General features: G+C 41.2%; 1 protein-coding gene across 4 annotated transcripts in view; it reads right to left on the bottom strand.

Annotated features, from left to right (window-relative positions):
• The window catches only part of LOC311487445 (SLIT-ROBO Rho GTPase-activating protein 3-like), a 34,474-nt gene extending 16,140 nt beyond the window's left edge, over window positions 1–18,334 (bottom strand). For 2 of the 4 annotated variants that reach the window (XM_084543714.1, XM_084543717.1), the window contains exons 1-8: window positions 17,785–18,333; window positions 11,732–11,927; window positions 6,667–6,829; window positions 4,638–4,700; window positions 1,333–1,524; window positions 904–1,032; window positions 594–815; window positions 370–471 (exon numbers count right to left, since the gene is read on the bottom strand). In XM_084543714.1, coding sequence (XP_084399840.1) covers window positions 370–471; window positions 594–815; window positions 904–1,032; window positions 1,333–1,524; window positions 4,638–4,700; window positions 6,667–6,829; window positions 11,732–11,927; window positions 17,785–17,851 — 1,134 coding nt within the window. In that variant the 5' untranslated portion in view covers window positions 17,852–18,333. Of the gene's footprint in view, window positions 1–369; window positions 472–593; window positions 816–903; window positions 1,033–1,332; window positions 1,525–4,430; window positions 4,453–4,637; window positions 4,701–6,666; window positions 6,830–11,731; window positions 11,928–17,784 lie in introns of those variants that run through there. The other 2 variants (XM_084543715.1, XM_084543716.1) reach the window with 2 other exon arrangements.
• Between the last annotated feature and the right edge of the window lie 768 nt (window positions 18,335–19,102).

Here is a 19,102-nt window from a genome sequence, read left to right as displayed (position 1 = left end):
TAAAGTTATGAATGTTAAATCATTTTAATGAACTAAAACACTTTGAGGGGAAAAGTGTGGCAGTGCTTTTTCACACAGTAAAGGCTGCATGTAGTATTTAATGAGTGTATGGTTTAGACCGGCATCAGCAAAAATGCGTCAGGTAAATACAATATGTAGAATATGAATGATTATCCACATTGGCCCCCAACACAAGAACTGCTATACCAATATGTAACTCAGCCAAACTAATATGTACTTAGCACTGTCCTTTCTCCTAAGAGAGGCACAGATGGCTAAGAATAGCGCACTTGCAGAAAGCTTGTTTCATTCTGAAATGAACAGCTGACACAGGCTACCTTTAATATTTGGATACACAGAACCTCTCACCTCTTCATTTTCTATCTTCAGTGTGGCCAGGCGAGACTGCAGCTGGTGGTAGCGCATCAAGAGCTCTGTCTGGACAGGCTGCTGTGCGCTCACCTGACACACCTGGGATTACGAAAGAGAGAAAGACATCTTTCAACAGGATGATTTAACGCCAGACAGCAAACACGAAGAGAACTCGGACCGAAAAAAAGACAAACTGTTCTTACGTCCCCGAGTCGCCTCACCTCATCCCCCATGTGCGGCTGATAGTCGAAGCGTGCTGGAGGACAAAAGATCTGGCTGTGTGTGTCCATGAACTTCAGCTTGTCTCCTCTGATGTCCATGGCGTCTACTGCTCCCTCAAGTAAGTCCAAACCTTCATGGCGAGACGTTTCCAGACTATATTCTGCAGATAGGTAAGTCCTCATAGTGCGCGCCAGGCTCGCGTGGTACCCTAAATCACAACACTGAGGAAATGAAGTAAAACAAAGGAATTATGAATCAATGAAGGACCTGTTGCTGTTAACACTGGGACAAAAATTTAGTTCTTCTTACATCTATCATGTCCGAGACATCGTGAATGTAATATTTGGCCACCAGAGCATTGGTTGCTGCCAGATTGAGAAGATAGTCGTTGCGGGCCTTTGTGCATTTCAGCTTGTTTTCAGAGTACTTGGCTTGTCTCTAGGGAGAAAAAGTCAGAGAGACCCATCAGTGGAGGATGTAAAATGGCTTCCTAATGTACTCATAGAATGCATTACTGCATTAAACTGATTTCATCTTATACAACATGTCAATATGTGTAAAAAATGAATGGCACAATGTAGAGAATTGCTTCTTCTAATGACATTTGAACCATTAAGTCAGAAAATGGTCAAATCCAAGAATTCCACCACAAACGCATTTACAGATATTTGTGCTTTACTGTTGTCTACAATGTACATCACATGCATCTCTATCACGGACAGATAATAACAGCTGTACCTTCTCCTTCAGTTTCTCCATCTTCTTCACAGAACTTCGCCGCTGTGGACGTTCGTCATGGCCATAACGCAGCAGGCCGGAGGTAATGTCGTTAGTCTTGCCAATGTGCTTCTCTTCCTGTTTCTCTGCCTCCTTCAGCTTGCTTTCAGCGCTGATGCTCTCGGTATGGTACATGTGGTATGTCTTCATCACCTGCGAGAACATAGGGCAAATCGTCACATGGACCACAGCATATGGAAGGTTGATACTCCTGAATTTAGAATTTACTTGTAGACATTAACGTCTATCGCAATATGACACGCACATGTTGAAATACACTAATATCTGCAACTTATATATGCACTGAACTGTTATGGCTGACTGTTTAAGGGGGAGCTGTGCAGTAGTGGTTAGAGAAGCAGCCTTGGGACAGGGTTACAGGCTCGCCTCTCCCGTGTCCATGGCCTTGAGCCAGCACCTAACTCCCAATTTGCTCCCCTGGAACAAAAAGAGGCAGTAGCCTACCGCTTCGAGTGCACACACTACTGAGTGAATGAATGGACGGGTCAAATACAGGAAAATTAGTTCCCCATGTGGAATCAATACAGTATAAATTATTTATTCTTAAAACTGTGTATTTTTTAGCTTGTACAGTACTGTAACTTGTGTGGCTGCACTTGGAGCAATGGTCAAGTGTAGATGGGTTTCATGCAGAGAATACATTTCTTGTATGTGTCTATATACTTGGCCAGTAAAGATGATTTACTTATATAACTGATTGTTGTTGAAGCTATATGAATTGAACTGAAACTCAAAATATTAATTTGGCTAATTGGGGGATATGATCAGTAAGCTCTGAAATAAATCTGTATATTCAAACAGTAGTAGTAGTAATAGTTTTAGGAAATGATGTTGACGAAAGCTTGCATTCAATTCTAGTCTCATTTTCCAAAAAAAAAAAAAAAAAAAAAAAGAGAATGGAAAAGTGTGCATTTCTTTCAGTTGTCAGTATTTTCCAGTTAATTCCACATTAGTTTCATTTAGGCAATACCTGCCTCCTGGCTTTATCCGCATACTTCATACTTGAACCTGCATGACCCCAGAATATTTGAGCTCATCAGGCGTGTAAACATTAAGGAGTGTAGCTCCTTCATCTGTCTCATGGGAGGTGTCATATTTTCACAGATATTTCCTAACCATTCTTGTGAGTTGTTGTTCTAGGTGTGTCTGTCGGATGTGTCCACACTGCTGTTGTGATTGAATGCCGTCATGACGGCATAGTAGGATAAAAAACAACAAAAAAAACAAAACAATAAAAGATCCTAGCAACACAAGCCGACAAATCTCTGCTACTGCCGCTTAAACCCTCGCGTGTCACCACGACGTTTCATGGAGTTAGCGAGGAGACAAACATGTTTAACTAGTAACCCCTGAATCAAGAGCGCAATTACACAACATCTGCTTCTACCATCACCGACTCTCAAGTTCCGGTCTCCTAGCAACCGTGTCTGAAGCGGACGTGCAGAGGACAGCGAGATCGATCAGCAGGGGAGGAAGGAGGTTACAAAGTGACAGTGAGCAACCTTCTCTGCTGAACGAAACCCAAAACTACTCCACAAACAGTCGACAGCGGATCGATGCCAGAGCAGCCGCCTGATAAAGACGTGTATTTAACACACGACTAATAAGATAACCAAAAGATGCACAGCGTGCACGTTCGGCTTAAATGCTATATATAACTTTCTCAGCTCCAAACTTGAACATACTCCTGATATTTCCTTGTTCCATGTGTAGGAGCTGCAGACAGACCACTTAATAATGCATGAGTCAGAGAGAAGAAAAAATCAATATCAGTACAGCGGTGATATACCATGTGCTGTATAATGTTACATGTGAGAATATTTCTCACGTGGTACCTATCATGATGCTATTCTTAAATCTGTTTGGAATTTACTGTCCGTTTGCTACTCTATCTAGTTTAAAAGTTAACCATTTGTAAATAAGCTCCTCCAAAGGACTGTATGAATAATGAGCAGCTTTCTGCCCTTTATCTTATGACTTTTTTTAATTAAGAAATCAAACCAGAATTTCAAACACGACCGCATTTTGCTGCAACTACGCTGTAGTTTGAGCTCATACTTAGTTTTACGGGATCATGATAAATGAGTCTTAACTTGATCAAGACCCCAACTTGCTCAAGTTTTTTTTTTTCCTTCTTTTTTTAATTATCTTTGATTGATCACCAGCAGTATTTACTCGATAATGACCAAGATGTAATGCGAACGATTAAATGTTCTGCGAGTAGCCACTGGTGGAGTTTCACAATCAGCAAAAATGAAGTGAAATAAGTGAATATACTGAATGGAAGTGTATTATTACATGAACTAGTTTGAGCCACAGTCTATATTACAATAAATGTTATAATTAAAACTATTTTGCAAAGTTCTTTTGCGTGTGTAGACATGACTCAGCTTATTTTTGTTTTAACATTTTAAGGCCTGTGACCTGTGAATTTAAGAATGCACCATTAAATTGGGGATTGAAACATTTAAGGTATGGATTTTGGATATTTTGCATCATGCTCTTTTCTTCCTGGCCTGTTTTGAGCAGCTTTTAGGCTGGTTTTTCATAACAGCTGTTGAACAATAACTAAAGATCATGATATCACGTAGCAGTAAGACCCAGAAGAATGCACTCTTCTGTGTTTGTCCCATATACAGCAGATGATATCACCGCATCAGTTCATTTTCCTCAGCCAAGTGAAGACGCCGCATCACTGAACACAGATATTTTCTGTCTGCACCACCACACAGAACGCTCCTGTGAGCTTTATGTCATGTAGGTACACGCATTTCCATGTGTGGCATGTGTTCTGTATGAGTATGATATAACTAGCCACAAAGAGTGACAACCACACAAACAGAGGTGCTTCATTGCAAGTAACATCAGCTGGTGCTCGCTCATGTCGGCCGTGAGCACGGCGCACCTCTGCAGCACACACTGCTGAGTCCGCCTGGCGCACAACTAGAGGCAAGAACACTCTCTCCTTCAAATGATGTAGAAATTCACAGCAGGAGGAAGAATGTAAATTTCCTCCCCCAGGAGGAGGAAGAAATGACCTGTTAAATGCTGCACTGCTGATAAGGCGTATCTGTTGTGTGCAGTGTCAGGCCAGCTGCTTCACAGGTTACAGGTTCTGGTTTGAAAAAAAAAAGCCTGGGCTTTAGGACTGACGTGTCACAGGCAGCCAACACGGTGGAAAGGCACAAGCGGGACAGAAAAAGAAAAGTCAGGTGAGAGAGGACAGTGGTATTTGTTTAACTCACTGTGTAGAGTTCATTGGTGACTTTCACTAGCTCTTCATGCATCTGCACCCCCATGTCTTTACTCTGTGAGAAAGAAAAACAGAGAGAGAGTGTTATAGGTGAAAATAATACGACATTTAAAGGACAAATGAAGGCAGGTGTTCATACGTATAAGACTAGGCTATTTACACAAAAAAAAAAAGAATATATTGAAGGCTGTGTGCCAGTTTTATTCTTTATGTGAGGGATGTCAGCAGGCGTTGAAATGCTGTCATTACTCTGCACCAGAAAAGATCTAATACAATGCCCAAAGTGCACATGTCGACAAAAATAGAACAGTGCAGCAACTGCAGAACATTTCCCGTGGAGCAGAGTCACAGCTTCAGCTCACTTACAGGGGATAAGAGCCAATGATGGATTGGACATGTCCCACAATGGGGCTTATAGTCCAAGAGGAGAAATGGTGCCAGTGGAGAGTGACTCTGGAAATCCCGTTGAGGGGATATGGAGCGACGCTTAGCCCGATCAATCCTGCTTCTCCTCACCTCTCCGGGACCACTTGTCAAAACAGCAGCCTTGCTTTTTCACATGTGATGTGAATTAAACTTCAGCCCATTAAGTGCATTTACAGTTTGCCTTAACAAATGTCAGAGCTGATTCATTCCCGTCCCGTGCTTGTGTAATTCATTAACCTCGAGACTGCACCGCAGATGAACCAGGACCCAAGAGCAGAGCAAGATTATTGTTTTGGAGAGCTCTTTCACAGTTTGAGCTAACTTTTTCCAAAGAGAGTTTTTCTGCAGGCAGTTATTAGTCCTTTTTTCCCTTTGTGCTGGCCCAGAGCCATCCAATTCTCATCAAGGCTCCTGTCATGATAGTGCAGAGCCCCTAGAAAGTATAAATTACTGCAGATTGTTGATACTGATCTAAAAATCTCAAGGTAGTTTGTTCATCACAGCTGCTTTACCACTGGCACCACGCTAGCCTCATGATAATGTCTAATAATAATAATATACACATTATGTGATATGACAGTGTAACTAAGATTAATTTTGCACACATATTTTATGGAGAGATTTAGTTAATTATGGAGTACTGAAACTGCCAGTTTGCCAAGTCAAAAATAAATTAATTATTGAATACATCACTCAAACAAATAATTAAATGTCACATGCACCACTAATAATAAATAAATGAATAAATAAAAATAATAAAAATAAATATAGGCATTCATTAATAATAAAATTTTACTAAAATATGACCTAAACTTCTGCTTTCATTTGCTTATGTATTTATTTAACTTTATATTAATTTCCTCATTTAACTGCTAACAAAAAAAAAATAATAATAATTAATTGATTCCTTTTTTAATTTGTTTTTTTAGGGAATTATCAATCTGTTTATTTCCGTTTTATTTTATTTTATGCCTTTCCCCCTATTTATTTCCCAAAACATATTTATTTCTTGTTTCTTTATATGTCACAATGTATAATTTAATTAATGCCTAAATTTAATGGCATAAAAAAAATATTGTATCATTTAGTTATTTATTTATCTTGGTCATTTTCAACCAGTTATTTTATTAAAGATCTTAACAGGGAGCAAATTGAACATAATATTTTTAAATTAAATAATTTACAGTAAAAAGATTTACTGTAGTCACCTGCTGCTCTCACACATTCTTTAAGTGGTGCTATTTTAGTCTCAGATACTGATAATACTGGTGGCCCAGCTTTTATGTATGGTTCCCAGAAGAACCTTTGTATGCATGACTGATGACATACCCCTGGTCTTAACAAGAGACAATGACACAATGACACGGTTAATGTAATTATCAAAGGGAATATCTTGACAGAGGACCGAATGACAAGAAATACTACACTGCATACGTGACATTTTCATGTCCTGCATTTAAGCATATTTTTACATATCACTGCTGGTGTGGCGTCAAGTTCCCGGCAGTGGTCATCAGTCATGCTGTGTGATCACACGAGTTCTGTGACTGTTAGTGACGGTCAGGGTTGCATGCCCTCCTCCATTTAATTCTGACCTTTTTGAAAAGTCTGATGACATCCTCGCCCACGTGTGCCAGACGGACAATGACGTTGTTGTTGTAGATGTCGCTCAGAGTGGCATGGTCTCTGCTCTCTCGTCGGGTCTGGTCCAGGACCAGATACCAGCAGTTTACAGTGGACAGGAGATTTTGGTCCTTTCTGAAACAGCAAGGGAAATACTTTGTTAGCATGTGAATACTGTATGACAAAAATTACTAAATAAAGCTTATGGCCTCAAGTAGTACTTTGATTTCATATTTTTTTAACCTGAACTGTCCGAAAGGCCTTTACCTACAAGCTATTGAGAGCAGCAGAAGTCCTAAACATAGCATATGTTGTGTACACCAATCAGGCATAACATTATGACCACGTTTCTAATATTATGTAGGTCTCTCTTGTGCCTCCAAAACAGTTGTGAGGGTGTCCTGTGGTGTCTGGCAACAGAATGTTGTTAGTGGGGGCCTTTGGGTCCTGTGGGTTGAGGGGATCATCCCACAGATACTTGATCAATGTGGGACCTAGTGACTTTGGAGGCCAGGTCAACACCTTGTGCTGTTTTTCATGTTTTTTCTGAGTTGTTTCCAAACCATTTTTGTGTCCGTGTCAGGCTGCGTCCTGCTGGGGATGGCTGCTGCCATCAAGAAGTGTCATTGCTATGGAGTGGGGGTGCCTGGTCTGGTCTAGGTGGGTGGTACATGTCCAAGTAACATCCACACGAATACCGGGTCCAAAAGTTTCCCAGCAGAACATTGTATTGTCACAAGATTGTCAATGTTATTTACTTCTCCTGTAAGAGGTCATAATGTTGTGGCTGATCGGTATATATTATACAAACTCCGATCACAATACTTGGTCCTTGAGCCATGGCAACGATAATGTGTGTTTACCTAACATGAAGCAGGAGGCAGACTTTCTTATTATCCTCCATCCTATTATTTGGTTACAGTTCTGGAGCTTTTCTTATTAGAGATCAAGATCACTGCGCATGTGGCTAGGAATCAATTGTACACACACACTCACTGACAGACTCTCACACACACACACACACACACACACACACACACACACACACACACACACACACACACACACACACACACACACACAGGAGGCAAGCCGACTGCCTCCTTATTCAAGAGAGCATGTGAGTTCAATTATCCTCGCACCAAGGAGTTTTTCGTCTTCTTCTCGTGTTCTTCTGTCTTTAGTGAACACTTCATTGCGTGTCTAACCTCTAATTCTGACTCGTTATAAAATATAGCATACTGTGGGTTAAGTGCGCTAAAGATAACGTATGCTGCTTCAGACCAAATCCAATATAATTAATCTTTAAATTTTTAGGCAAAGTAGAGGAGGGGAGTTAAAATTAATAGCTTTCACGGTCTGAATGCCTTTGTTGAAAGGAATGAGAACATTCGAAAGGCACGTCAGTTGTAGATGCTGATGGTGTCTGCTGATTTGCACCCGCAGAAACTTTTTAGATAACACATGAGGAAGAAACAGCTATAAACTTAGCAATAAAGTATTTTATTTTGCGCAATCAGGTTGCTATCACCTCCCTTATAACTGAAAAACTTTCCAGGCTGGATGGCATTAGATTTAGCAGGTGGCTGCTACGTGCAAATTGCTGTGTCCCCGTGTAAGGAAACAAACTTGCAGGACCTACAGGCTGAGTATGGAAATGTCCTGATTATTTAGAGACAATATAACAACAGATAAGTCAACAGTTATTCATGTTAATGCACATTATTGCACCTTATTAATCGTTCCCATGTATATAATATAAATTAACTTCTGTCTCTATTTCTTGTATATTTGTTCAGATGCTAATTTTGTAAATTGTTTGCTTATACTATTTTATTTTATTTTACTAGATTTTTACTTATATTTTATTTTAATCTTATTTTATTTTTTTATTTGTGGTTCTCTTTTATGTGTCCGTCTGTTTGTCATATGAAATGCACACATACACAGACCAGGACTCTTATCAGCCTCTTTAAGTCACTATACAGTAACATAAAGCCCCACACAACCAGTGTCTTTGCATTACATTCAAGCATTTTTTATGGACTGGCTTGTACATTCTGTCCATTAATTAATACTTAATACTGGGAACCTGGCTCTTGGTGGCACATCCATTCTCAAGTTCATTTATGATTCAAAATCTGATAAATTCCTTGTATGAGTGAGCAAACATGGCAATAGATCTGATCACCAAAGATGTAGCCTCTGACACATGAAACAAAAGGAGTTCGCAACAATATTAATGGATGAGCAACAATAATCAAATGTATTTATTATATTAAATCTTCTATTTGTTTCCTACGCGGTCTAGTATTTTACAATAATACATATATAACATAGTTTCAGTAAGAGCAATGTCGGAGTCGATTCTTTGCAACACTTATTTTCAGGTGTGGGGAACCTACTTGGGTCAGCTAATACACATGTGTCTCAAGTCTTGCAACTTTAGATTCTCTTTATATCACGTAGCCTTAAATACACTTCTTCAAACACATCTGGACCAGTCACTGTCTATAAATGTATGCACAACTGATAATTGCAAATCATGGAACATTTCGTTTTGTTTTGCATTTTTTCTGATCAGAGGATAACACTGGTCCGTGATAGAATCTGGGTTTGATGTGCGCGGATCGTGCATACAGAAGTTATTTTTGTCTTGAAAGATCTTGCTGAAAGAGTAGACTGAACTTGTTTTGTGTCAACTGCTTCGAAACTTTGATCATTTTTATCCTCGGAGGATTGTATTTGTGCTTTCATGTTCGTTTTGAAGTGAATTATGGCTTGTTTTTCTGCCTTGGTGAAGGTCAATCTAATCTTCGGCAAATGCTGGTTTCTACACTGTAGCACCTCAAAGCAGACAGGAAGTATCCCAAAAATATTCCTTTAATTAAATTAGAACCAGACCTCACCTCATTAAGGCCTAAATCACCCTCTTAATGCATTTTAAAACTTACACTTTCTCTGAAAACAGTCTCTTAAAAGCTAACGACATCACATAAAATGTGCTCACACTGCATCTGACACGCATGCACGCACATGTTGCGGCCAGTCACGATGGGTTGCACTTATTTCTTTGATACGTTTCAGAAGTTAAAACCACACTGTAGAGTCTTAATGTGAACTCTCATTTTAACTTGTACCGTATTGTTCATGCTTAGGTTTGGTTTATCCTCCCGCCTTGACCAATAATCTCGAGAAGAAGTCACACAAACTAATTACCTTTTAAACTTCTGTTAAGTGCTCAGTCAAAAGAGTTGTGCTACGCTGAAGGTTATCAACAGTGCCAAGTATTAGCATCTTCTTTTTGCTTTCCTTTCGTCCGAAAATTACAGTAACAAGATATCCCTTAAGACCCCCCTTTCAAGCAGAGCAGGTGTTTGATCCTGGACATGGGATGGCACGCGAGCAACCTGACTGTAAATGTTGCTGCTGCTGGCTGCTCCTGAATAAAGATGAGACCGCAGTACTCAAGACACAAAGTGAGTAATGGTTCACGGGAGATGACAGAAGAAGGTTTTAGACCTGACAGCCAACAAAAAGTACAGCGATTCCTGTTCCACGACAAGGTCTCTGCTTCAGAAGGATGCAACACTCAGCTGAACTCGGGGTTTTACTGACAGTTCAAACACACTGCGCGTCGGCGGCAAAGCATAGCTCTTTTTAAACGTACATAGAGTTGTGTTCTCTTATCATCGCCTCTTTCTGCAGAATTTCCTCTACGGGAGGTTTTGAAAATGTGATGCAGAACGTGCTCTGAAACTCTAGAAACGAAGACCACGTGGTTTTATTAATGACAGAGACTTAGTGCTCCCATTGTGGTCTACATGTACGAATGCAGTTTTTTACAGACAGACATAATGACGTCCATTTATTGTGACAGGGGAGAATCTGGGACAGTTGTGAGCAAAAGTCATGCAATGCGTTTTTTTTTTTTGTTTTTTTTGCAGGGATCTTCCTTTTAGGGATTGCTCCATTTATCAATGTCGAAGTGATGAGAGCTCTCCACCGTGATTAGGCTTCGTGTCCAGTCGGCCAAAGAGACTGAAAGAGAGACCAAGAGACCTCTCTTGAATAAACCAGCGCGTTTCTTATGCGTGACTGACACAGCCAGGTCACATGAAGGGAACGCGCAACTGCCTATGAGTCAATTACTGTACTGTAGTACTGTAGAATATGACATGTTTGATTTCCTGCATTGCTGATCCAACACTACTATAAATGTATTTCCTGAGTTTTTAGCTGCTAATTTATAATGCATTTTTATCTATTTTCTGGTATTATTATATCCATAAAATGAATGGGTTGTTCAGGCATCTGTAAAGCACTGATTTGCACCAATTTATGTAAAGGTACTTTGGAAATAAATTGATATTGTAGCCTTAACTGATCTACTTCCAAGCTGAAGAGTAAACTTTAAAGTGAATATACTCATTTTCTTTTATTTATGGTCAGGCATTCTAACCAACCACATGGACGTGGGCAGCATATACGATCTAAAAGTCATAGTGTGCTGCAAGCTAGTCTGGGCATCTACAGGAAGCAATTCCACAACATGCTCCAGGGTATGATTGTTTCATGACCACTGAGCTCTCATACGCAAACAGTAAAAACTATTTAATTCAATCTGAGTAAAACACGTCCTACTGTACGTTTCTTCAGATTCCTAAATGCAGCTCCACGTTATTTTCTGCATCCATTGAGAGAATACGAGCATTTTGCTGGCAGTCTAGCATGAAGTTGTTTGAGAATGGAAATGAAATGACAGCCACAGAGAAAAGACGAAGGGGGGGCGGATACAGAGTCTGACCTAGTTGGGAGAAACACAGCAGCCCGAGGCCACAAGCTTCCTTGGCCCTGGCTTCATTTCAGGTCATTTCTTCTGCTTTCATCCCTCCTCCCTTTTTTTTTTTCCTGTGTCTGTATTTTCATCTGTCTGTGCCATGCCAGTGATCAGTAAGAAATACATGACGGTTGTTTATCAGTCAGACACAATCAATACAGACTGTCCACTGCTTAACGGAGCCTGGTGGGACTCACTTGAAGTGCTGGTGCTCTCTGGAGGTGCGGATCTTGGCGGAGTATCGCTCAGCCAGTTTGTCCAGGCCTCTGGAGTACTCGAGCTGGAGCTCAGCCTTTCGGCGGAAGAACTCCTGCAGGTCCTGCAGCAGCTGCAGACGGGACTCAGACTGCTGCTCCAGACAACGGAACTGCTCAACCAGCTGGTTGCGGATCTCTGCATATCAAAAAGGGAGACAATCTTCAGAATAAATAGCGAGGGAGAGGGGGATAGGGCTTACACGCTGGGCCTCACTTCATCCTGCCAAACAAGTGAGGCAGGTCAGAATTAAACCCACAGTCTTTCGCCATCGGATCGAGCAAAACGTGTAAATAGAAACATGTGAGGATGCAGTCGAGCCAGCACAAGCCCTAATAAAAGAACAAAGTCATCATAATTGGATAAAACTGGATGTCAGAGTGCATTTGTCTGCTGTCTGCTATGTGCATGGGTTTGCATGTGCAGTGGGAGGGCAGGGGGGTGGGTTTGTGGGGGCGTCTAAATGCTGGGGTAGCACACGTGCATATGAGATGCATGTCTGATGATTGCAGCAGACAGCACGGAAAATACAAAATAGGTCAGCTTCTCAAAATGCATTGTGCTGAGCCTTCAGAGAAGTTTGTCTTGGAAAAAAACAAATCGCAAGCGTTCTTTCGATTACAAGATTACTGTGGTTTCAGCGCATGAAGTCTGGGAACTCGCTGCTCCTCTTTGCAGTCTGAGAATGAGGTAAAATTAGGTTTGCAGTTAAATGTAGAAACTGTATGTAACAACATATGTTTTATAGTTACAGAAAAGTATACCTCTGGGAACTGTTTCTTCTACTCTTAAGACTCCTTTTGTCATTCCTTAAAAATCTTCTCAGTATCAAAATGACCACAGTTAAAGGACTAGACTCCCGCCTGCATGGGCAGCCTATGCTGGTTCTTTAGTAGGCTATTCTGAAACAGCTCTGGGATTTCAGGTAATAAAACCACCCAGTAAAGTAATAACATCATTTTTATAGTCTTACATTAACAGTCAAAAGGAATACAAATCACATTCAATGTCACCCATATACTGTTTACTACAGGGCTATCGTAAATCCAGTGGCTAAGAGGCTGCTGAATGCTAACTCGCATATCATGTCAGAGGCCGTAGGGCTGAGTCACATGGTGTATTTAGTATATCCTGGTATTGATGCAGTGTGCAGATGCAAATTGTAGTGAATACAGATAAGATTAGAGCTCTCTTGAAATGATCAGTTGAGATGACAGACATGCTCAACAACCACCATTTCAACAACGATTCTGACTTCCTGTCCAGGCCCCTTTTCGGCATTTTCGTTTCAGCTGATGTCTGAACGGTTAGATTAGCATATATCATGCAAAATTAAACCGCTGGTGATTTCACGTCTGTGGATTATTCACTCACATACGTACAGAGGGGGAATAAACAAAGCTCCTCTTTGTGGAAGACAATAAGAAGCAGTTGGCTGAAGATCCCACTATGACAGACTGTTACAACCATGCATACGATTGCCGTGCACTGAAAAGAACTCTGTATAAATTTATCAATGGAAAAGATTGCCCAGTGAAAGAAAAGCCCCCTTTCTTCATTTCTAAATGCAGTTTCTGTATAAAGGATTTCAAAAGTGCCTCCCCCGACGTCTGTGAGTGTGCAAGTGAAAATGTGAATGAGCGAGAGACAGTGAGACAAACAGTAAATATGTAGTCCCTCGCTATCTGGAGATGTACCCCCTCATGGTCCCCATAGTTGCCCAGTTGCCTGGTTACATGCCTCTGGAGGCATTTCAATGAGAGCAGGCCAGTTCCCTGTTCTGACAGTCGCAGCAGTCACTCTGTTTAGCATAATGGCCAAGGACAAGGGCAACTTACTGCTTCAAAACACTCAACAAACAGCCTGTGATGATGAATGAGGCAGCAATCAAGTTCAAAACACAGAGTACTGTGCACTCCTGTACTAAAATAGACCACTGAACAACATAATTTGTTGGCCCTTGCGTCTTAAATCATTTTAATCATACAGTGCCAGTGTAAAGGAGAAGGCAGACAATATAATGAGCAAATCTAAATTGATTTCACCCAAGAAATTGATGGGGTGAAAAGGAAACTATCAAACAGCCTCATGATATCTGCATTCACTCTCTTGTGAGCGTGTTATTTTTAGATCTTAAACTGTTACTAGGGAGTGTGCAACACCGCACTACATTCGATGAATGATTCAAGCCCTTGCACAGTAATGCATAATTGCAAATAGGCTGGCAACTTGTATATCAAGAAATAGGCCTCAAAGACTAAAAGCAATCTTTCTCTTTGTTGATGACACGAGTCTAATGAAATAATGAGTCGCATGCCGGACCGGGTTCTCTGCCTGGGAACAGAGTGAGGCCAAGATGAATAAAATGTTCCACACCCAAAGGCTTGTGGAAATTCACTAATAGGATTTTAGGCATTTGTAATGTTATTTTACTCCTAACTCATATGGTTAAAGTCCTGACATGAAGTGATGGATTTAAAAAGAAAATTAATTGCTTCCAGAGACTGTGGGAATAACAATGAAGGGAGAAGAGGACTTCTCCAGTTTTTTAAGTTATTCGGACTCGGCACAGCAGGCACAGAACAAACAAGCCGTGCTGCAAACGTCTAACTATATTATATCTATTTATCAGGTAGCTGATTGCCCACATTGCTTAGTTATTTGCATTTAAATGTTTAGTCCACAAAAGTATCTTCCTGCTCTCAGTTGTTAGAAGCCTAGTCCTTTTCTTTTATTATGTATGTCCACCCGCTACGTTCAAACGCAATATAGCTGTGATGGCTATGCCCCTGGATCTTTAGCAGAGAATTTAACAAATCGCTAGGAAACTATCTGTCACTGATGCCTTGCAGTGTTGCCAGTAAAGCTTGTGCATCACTGTAGCAAAGAGCACCAATTATCGCATCATGAAGAGCCGTTGTCGCCGTAGTAACCTGTTAAAACTAGCTTAGCACGGCTATTGCAATGGCCGGTAGCAGTTTCTGAGGCTGTGTCTGCAGTTAGCCACGGGCGGCTAGTCACATGGGGGCCTAACCCAGACTGACACGTTGACATAATTTGGTACAAATCAAGGCCGTGTTCTGCAAACGCTTGTCTTCTGGATGTGGTAACAGCTACGGCATGCCTTTATAGTCTGCCTGAGCGCATGTTTCTTCCTCTCTCACTCCACACAAATATTTCTAACAAGGAAAGGCGTCAGTGCATGTGCAACTGCAGAACAGGAAAATCAAGGATGCAGTGTGCAGAATTCCAAGCAGTTCTGTGAGCATGTACGTGTCTGCACGGCAACAATCAGGGTCTCATAGATGCTGCCAAGGCACAGGCCACGAAGATATTGTTTCACTGTAATGCAACCCTGACATTTCAAGACAGTATCAGTCTAAGGATTCTTTCATTATAATGGCTACCCACAGAGGGGTGGGTCTGCATGCTCCCCGTGGAATGCATATCGGCAGTGAATATGGTGGCGGAAAAAAAAAGTGATGCTGCTGTGTTGCAGTTGAATTGTCAGCCAAATTTTACCAAATGTTACAAATGTCAGGTTTTTCCATTTGTGTTCTCTGTTTAATTGTTTATTCTCATGTAGTCATTGTTAATTTACACAAATGCTGTTGTACCGTACTATTCCTGGGCAAATGTAAATCTAATAAGGGGTTTGAATTATTCCACATTAGAGCAATGTGAGCATAAAACTCCAAACAGACCAAATTGCATTAAAGACAATGTGGCTTGCAATTAGAAGTGCGGCACAGCGCATGGATTAGAGGCAACCCCTCAATTTGTGTTTTGGTTTCAGGATAGCTTCCAGGTAACACAAAAAAAATAAGTTTAACTAAAGAAACCTTCAATTCAGGAAGTCGTATTTTTTTTTTAATGTTTGATGAATAATCCCAAAGTGATGACTTGATTAATGATACACTGCTATATCTTTGCCCAAGGAGACTATTAAGTCATCAGTAAACTGTAAATCTTAAAACACAGACTAGCACGCCAAGCGGAACTGGGTCTCCACTGTTGCCTGAAATGTGGCATGTTGAAAAATGCAGTAAAGTGCATTAGGCTCGTGTCTGATTGAACCACTGTGCAGTCAGCAACTCAGCATTATTGGAGGCCAGTGGCGGTGTCAGAATAAAGCCCCCACAGCACCAAACCGATCTAAACCCAGTTTGCAAATGAGCTTAAGATGTCAGCTTAAAAGCTTTTCCTGAAACTGAGACGAGAGATGGAGCTGTGATGGCTCTCTCAGAGCCACAGAGCTGGTGTGTAGACCACAGAAAGTGTATGTGTGTGGGTGTGTGTGTGTGTGTGTGTGTGTGTGTGAAAGGGAAGTCAGACACATAAACAAAGAGAGTGACAAGGAGAACTCACACAACACCTCTGACAACCAAATTCTAATCATACCCTTCATTCCAGGCAGCTGCTGACAGGCTGTTGTCTTTTTCAATCTGTGTACGTACAACAGCACTGAGACCTAAATTAAGTTTGTCAAGTGAAATTTAACTTTCACTCCAACACTTTGCACTGACACACTGATCACTGCGGATGTCTTCAGCCCTCAGTGTTGTTCTTGCACACTTTTGTGAGTTTGGCATGCATTTGAGCTAATTTCTGCAAGATTAAATACATACAAACACATGCTGTGTTTAATGTGTAATTGGAACTTATATAAAATCATTAGTAATCATATCACAGTGTAGAATAAACTGCAAAGAAATAGACATTCTGGTAACCACCAAATTAAGAGGAAACATCTAGGAGTGCAAACAAGGCCAGGTGTTTTAGCTTCTTTCAGTATTGAGCTTTACATACCGGTGAGTTGAAGAACGAGTCTGTCAAAATTAGCTGAACATGAGTCACTAACTGCTTGTGATTTTCCGTGGTAATGTCACCACAGACACACAGTCGGCAATACCGTGAATTCAAGGACTTCACAAGAATTTCATTTCATCATAAACTCAATCACCATTGCGTTATCTCACCTGGCAACAGATAAACTCACAATAGATCTTTGCTTTGTTTTGTTTCAACCACTTCAGACAAAGAAAAACACAAAATCCTCAAAAGGAAAATGTGAAATTAGCAATTATATTTCCCATTTTTACTATGAAAAACTCAATTTTGTTGTTGTGATTGATCAACTCAACTCGTCTCTGACTGATTTAAAATGATAACTAACTGCACAAGGAAGCTGTATTCTTTCAGTATGACTTGCACAAAAACCACAACTGTAAGAGGTGATGCACCAAGAGTCAAAATTTGACACTCTGTAGTTGTCTCCAAAAGGCTGAGGAGACAGCCCGGCCGTATACATGCTGCTGTAACACAGCATCAGTGTTCCTGACTCTCCTCTCTCTCTCTCCCTGGGTGGTTTATCCAGTCACATATTTAGTGGCAGACAGTAAAATCCTTTCATGGTTCATAATTCATACAGACAGCATACATTATTTATGGACTTTCTGAACTGTTGGCTGTGTGACCTTCTCAAGCATTCCCATCCTTTTACCACACTTTATCCCTGAGTGTAAATACTCAAATATATATACACATTCTCTTATAAAATGACACATATCACCACATTGTTTGATGTAGTAGCTGTAGAATGTGCCCAGGTCTCTAAATGTCCTTTATTCCTATAAAGGGCATATACCTAGCAGCTGCACTTTAAAAACAAATTATGAAGCTACCAATAGCTTATATAGCCATATATGAAGGGCTAGGCATGTGGGATTGAAGCACAGTCATCTCCAGCGTAGATAAACCGCTTCAGCCAAGTTACACCTTCATCACTGTATCACTGAGTAGAAGTGATGGCCTCATCTCAAATGGAGTTAATGCCATGAATTTATGAGACATTTTCAAAGACAGAATTATGACCCTCATCTGTCCCACCCCACAACACCGCACACCGAAAGCCATATAAAGCTTGTGGTAAAGTTACGCAATAGTGGTTTCATGCAGTGAATAACAATCGCGATCGGGCCTGCACGTTACCAACCTTTCACTTGGGTCTCATATTCGGCAATAATCTCTTTGTCCTTCTTGACTTTCGCCTGAGATGACATTTTGGGGGGGGGAGAGAGAGCGGATTGTGCAATCCTCAGGCAGGGATCGGCGGCTCAGTTGCCACAATGCAGCGTTTTGCGCGTCTGCAGTCCTCTCCGGATAGTTGAGCAACAATCAGACGCGAACCATCGCCCGCCTGACACAACTTCGGGGATCAAACGCGCTCGAGGTTTTGTCGCTGCGCTGCGCTGCGTTCACGGCGACGTCGATCTAAAAGTGTATAATGATCTCCGTCCCCGACCACTCCTCTTCGCCAGTACTCTTCAGTGGATCGGAAAACATTCCCGTTTTCGTGTACAATTCGCACAGCCTCGAGTAGCCTCTGGAAGGAACACGGCTATATGGCAGCCTCAGTGATAATAGCACTGAGCTCCTTCTGCACAACCCTGTCCAGTCTGCCTCCTGTCTGCTTTTTTTTCCCCTCTGCCTCTCTCTGCAAGTTCAATGCTGCTGCAGAAAAGGCTGAATGGATGTGAAAGTCAATGTGAGACTCCTCCCCCTACCCCCTCCCTTCTTCCCCACTTTTCTTTTCATGGATGATTTAAGATTCTTCAGTGTGAAGTCAAATGAAAACCCTTTGCCAATAACAGATATGTCGTCTTCGGTCCACAGCTGAAGGAGCAGATTGAGGGGAAATCAGGATTGGATTGTGTCAGGATCACCGGCAGCATGGAAAATGAGGCTGACTGCAGCACACAGGAATAGTTGTGTCATGCGGACTGACTACATATTTATCGGTGCTTAAAACAATTTTGTGACACAGTATGTGTTGGTAATGGAGTATTGTTACCCTGAGTGTACAAGCATGCATTTGCAGGATCATACTGACAGCAGAAAGAATGACGTTTGCAGTGTGTGCAATCGCTGTTTTTCAAAAATAGAACACTGAGTCATTTTATCTCAAAAAGGAGATACTGCAGGATCATGACCTACAAGATATCCAATTGCAATGCATTACTGCACTTCCATGAAGGTGGGTCATTCCCAAGACAGTTTTATCGTCACAGTGAAAAACGAAAGCCTTTTTTTTCTGTCTGGTTAGTGCCTATATTTTAACTCCATTCATAATCTAATTAAGACACATACAACCGTCTACTGTAGGGGTCATGGAGGCTGGAGCCTATCCGAGTGGGCGCTGAGCAAGAGGCCAGGCCAAGACAAACACTCAAACTCAAAGCTAGTTCAAAATTTAAAATCAATAAATCTAACATGCACACCTTTGGACGTTGGAGGTCAGATCAACCAGAGAA

The sequence above is a fragment of the Chelon labrosus genome, assembly GCF_963514085.1.
Source record: "Chelon labrosus genome assembly, chromosome: 4".
Classification (NCBI taxonomy): Eukaryota; Metazoa; Chordata; class Actinopteri; order Mugiliformes; family Mugilidae; genus Chelon; species Chelon labrosus.
The sequence above is the reverse complement of the archived record's forward strand: the minus strand, read 5'-3'. Positions and strand labels throughout refer to the sequence as shown.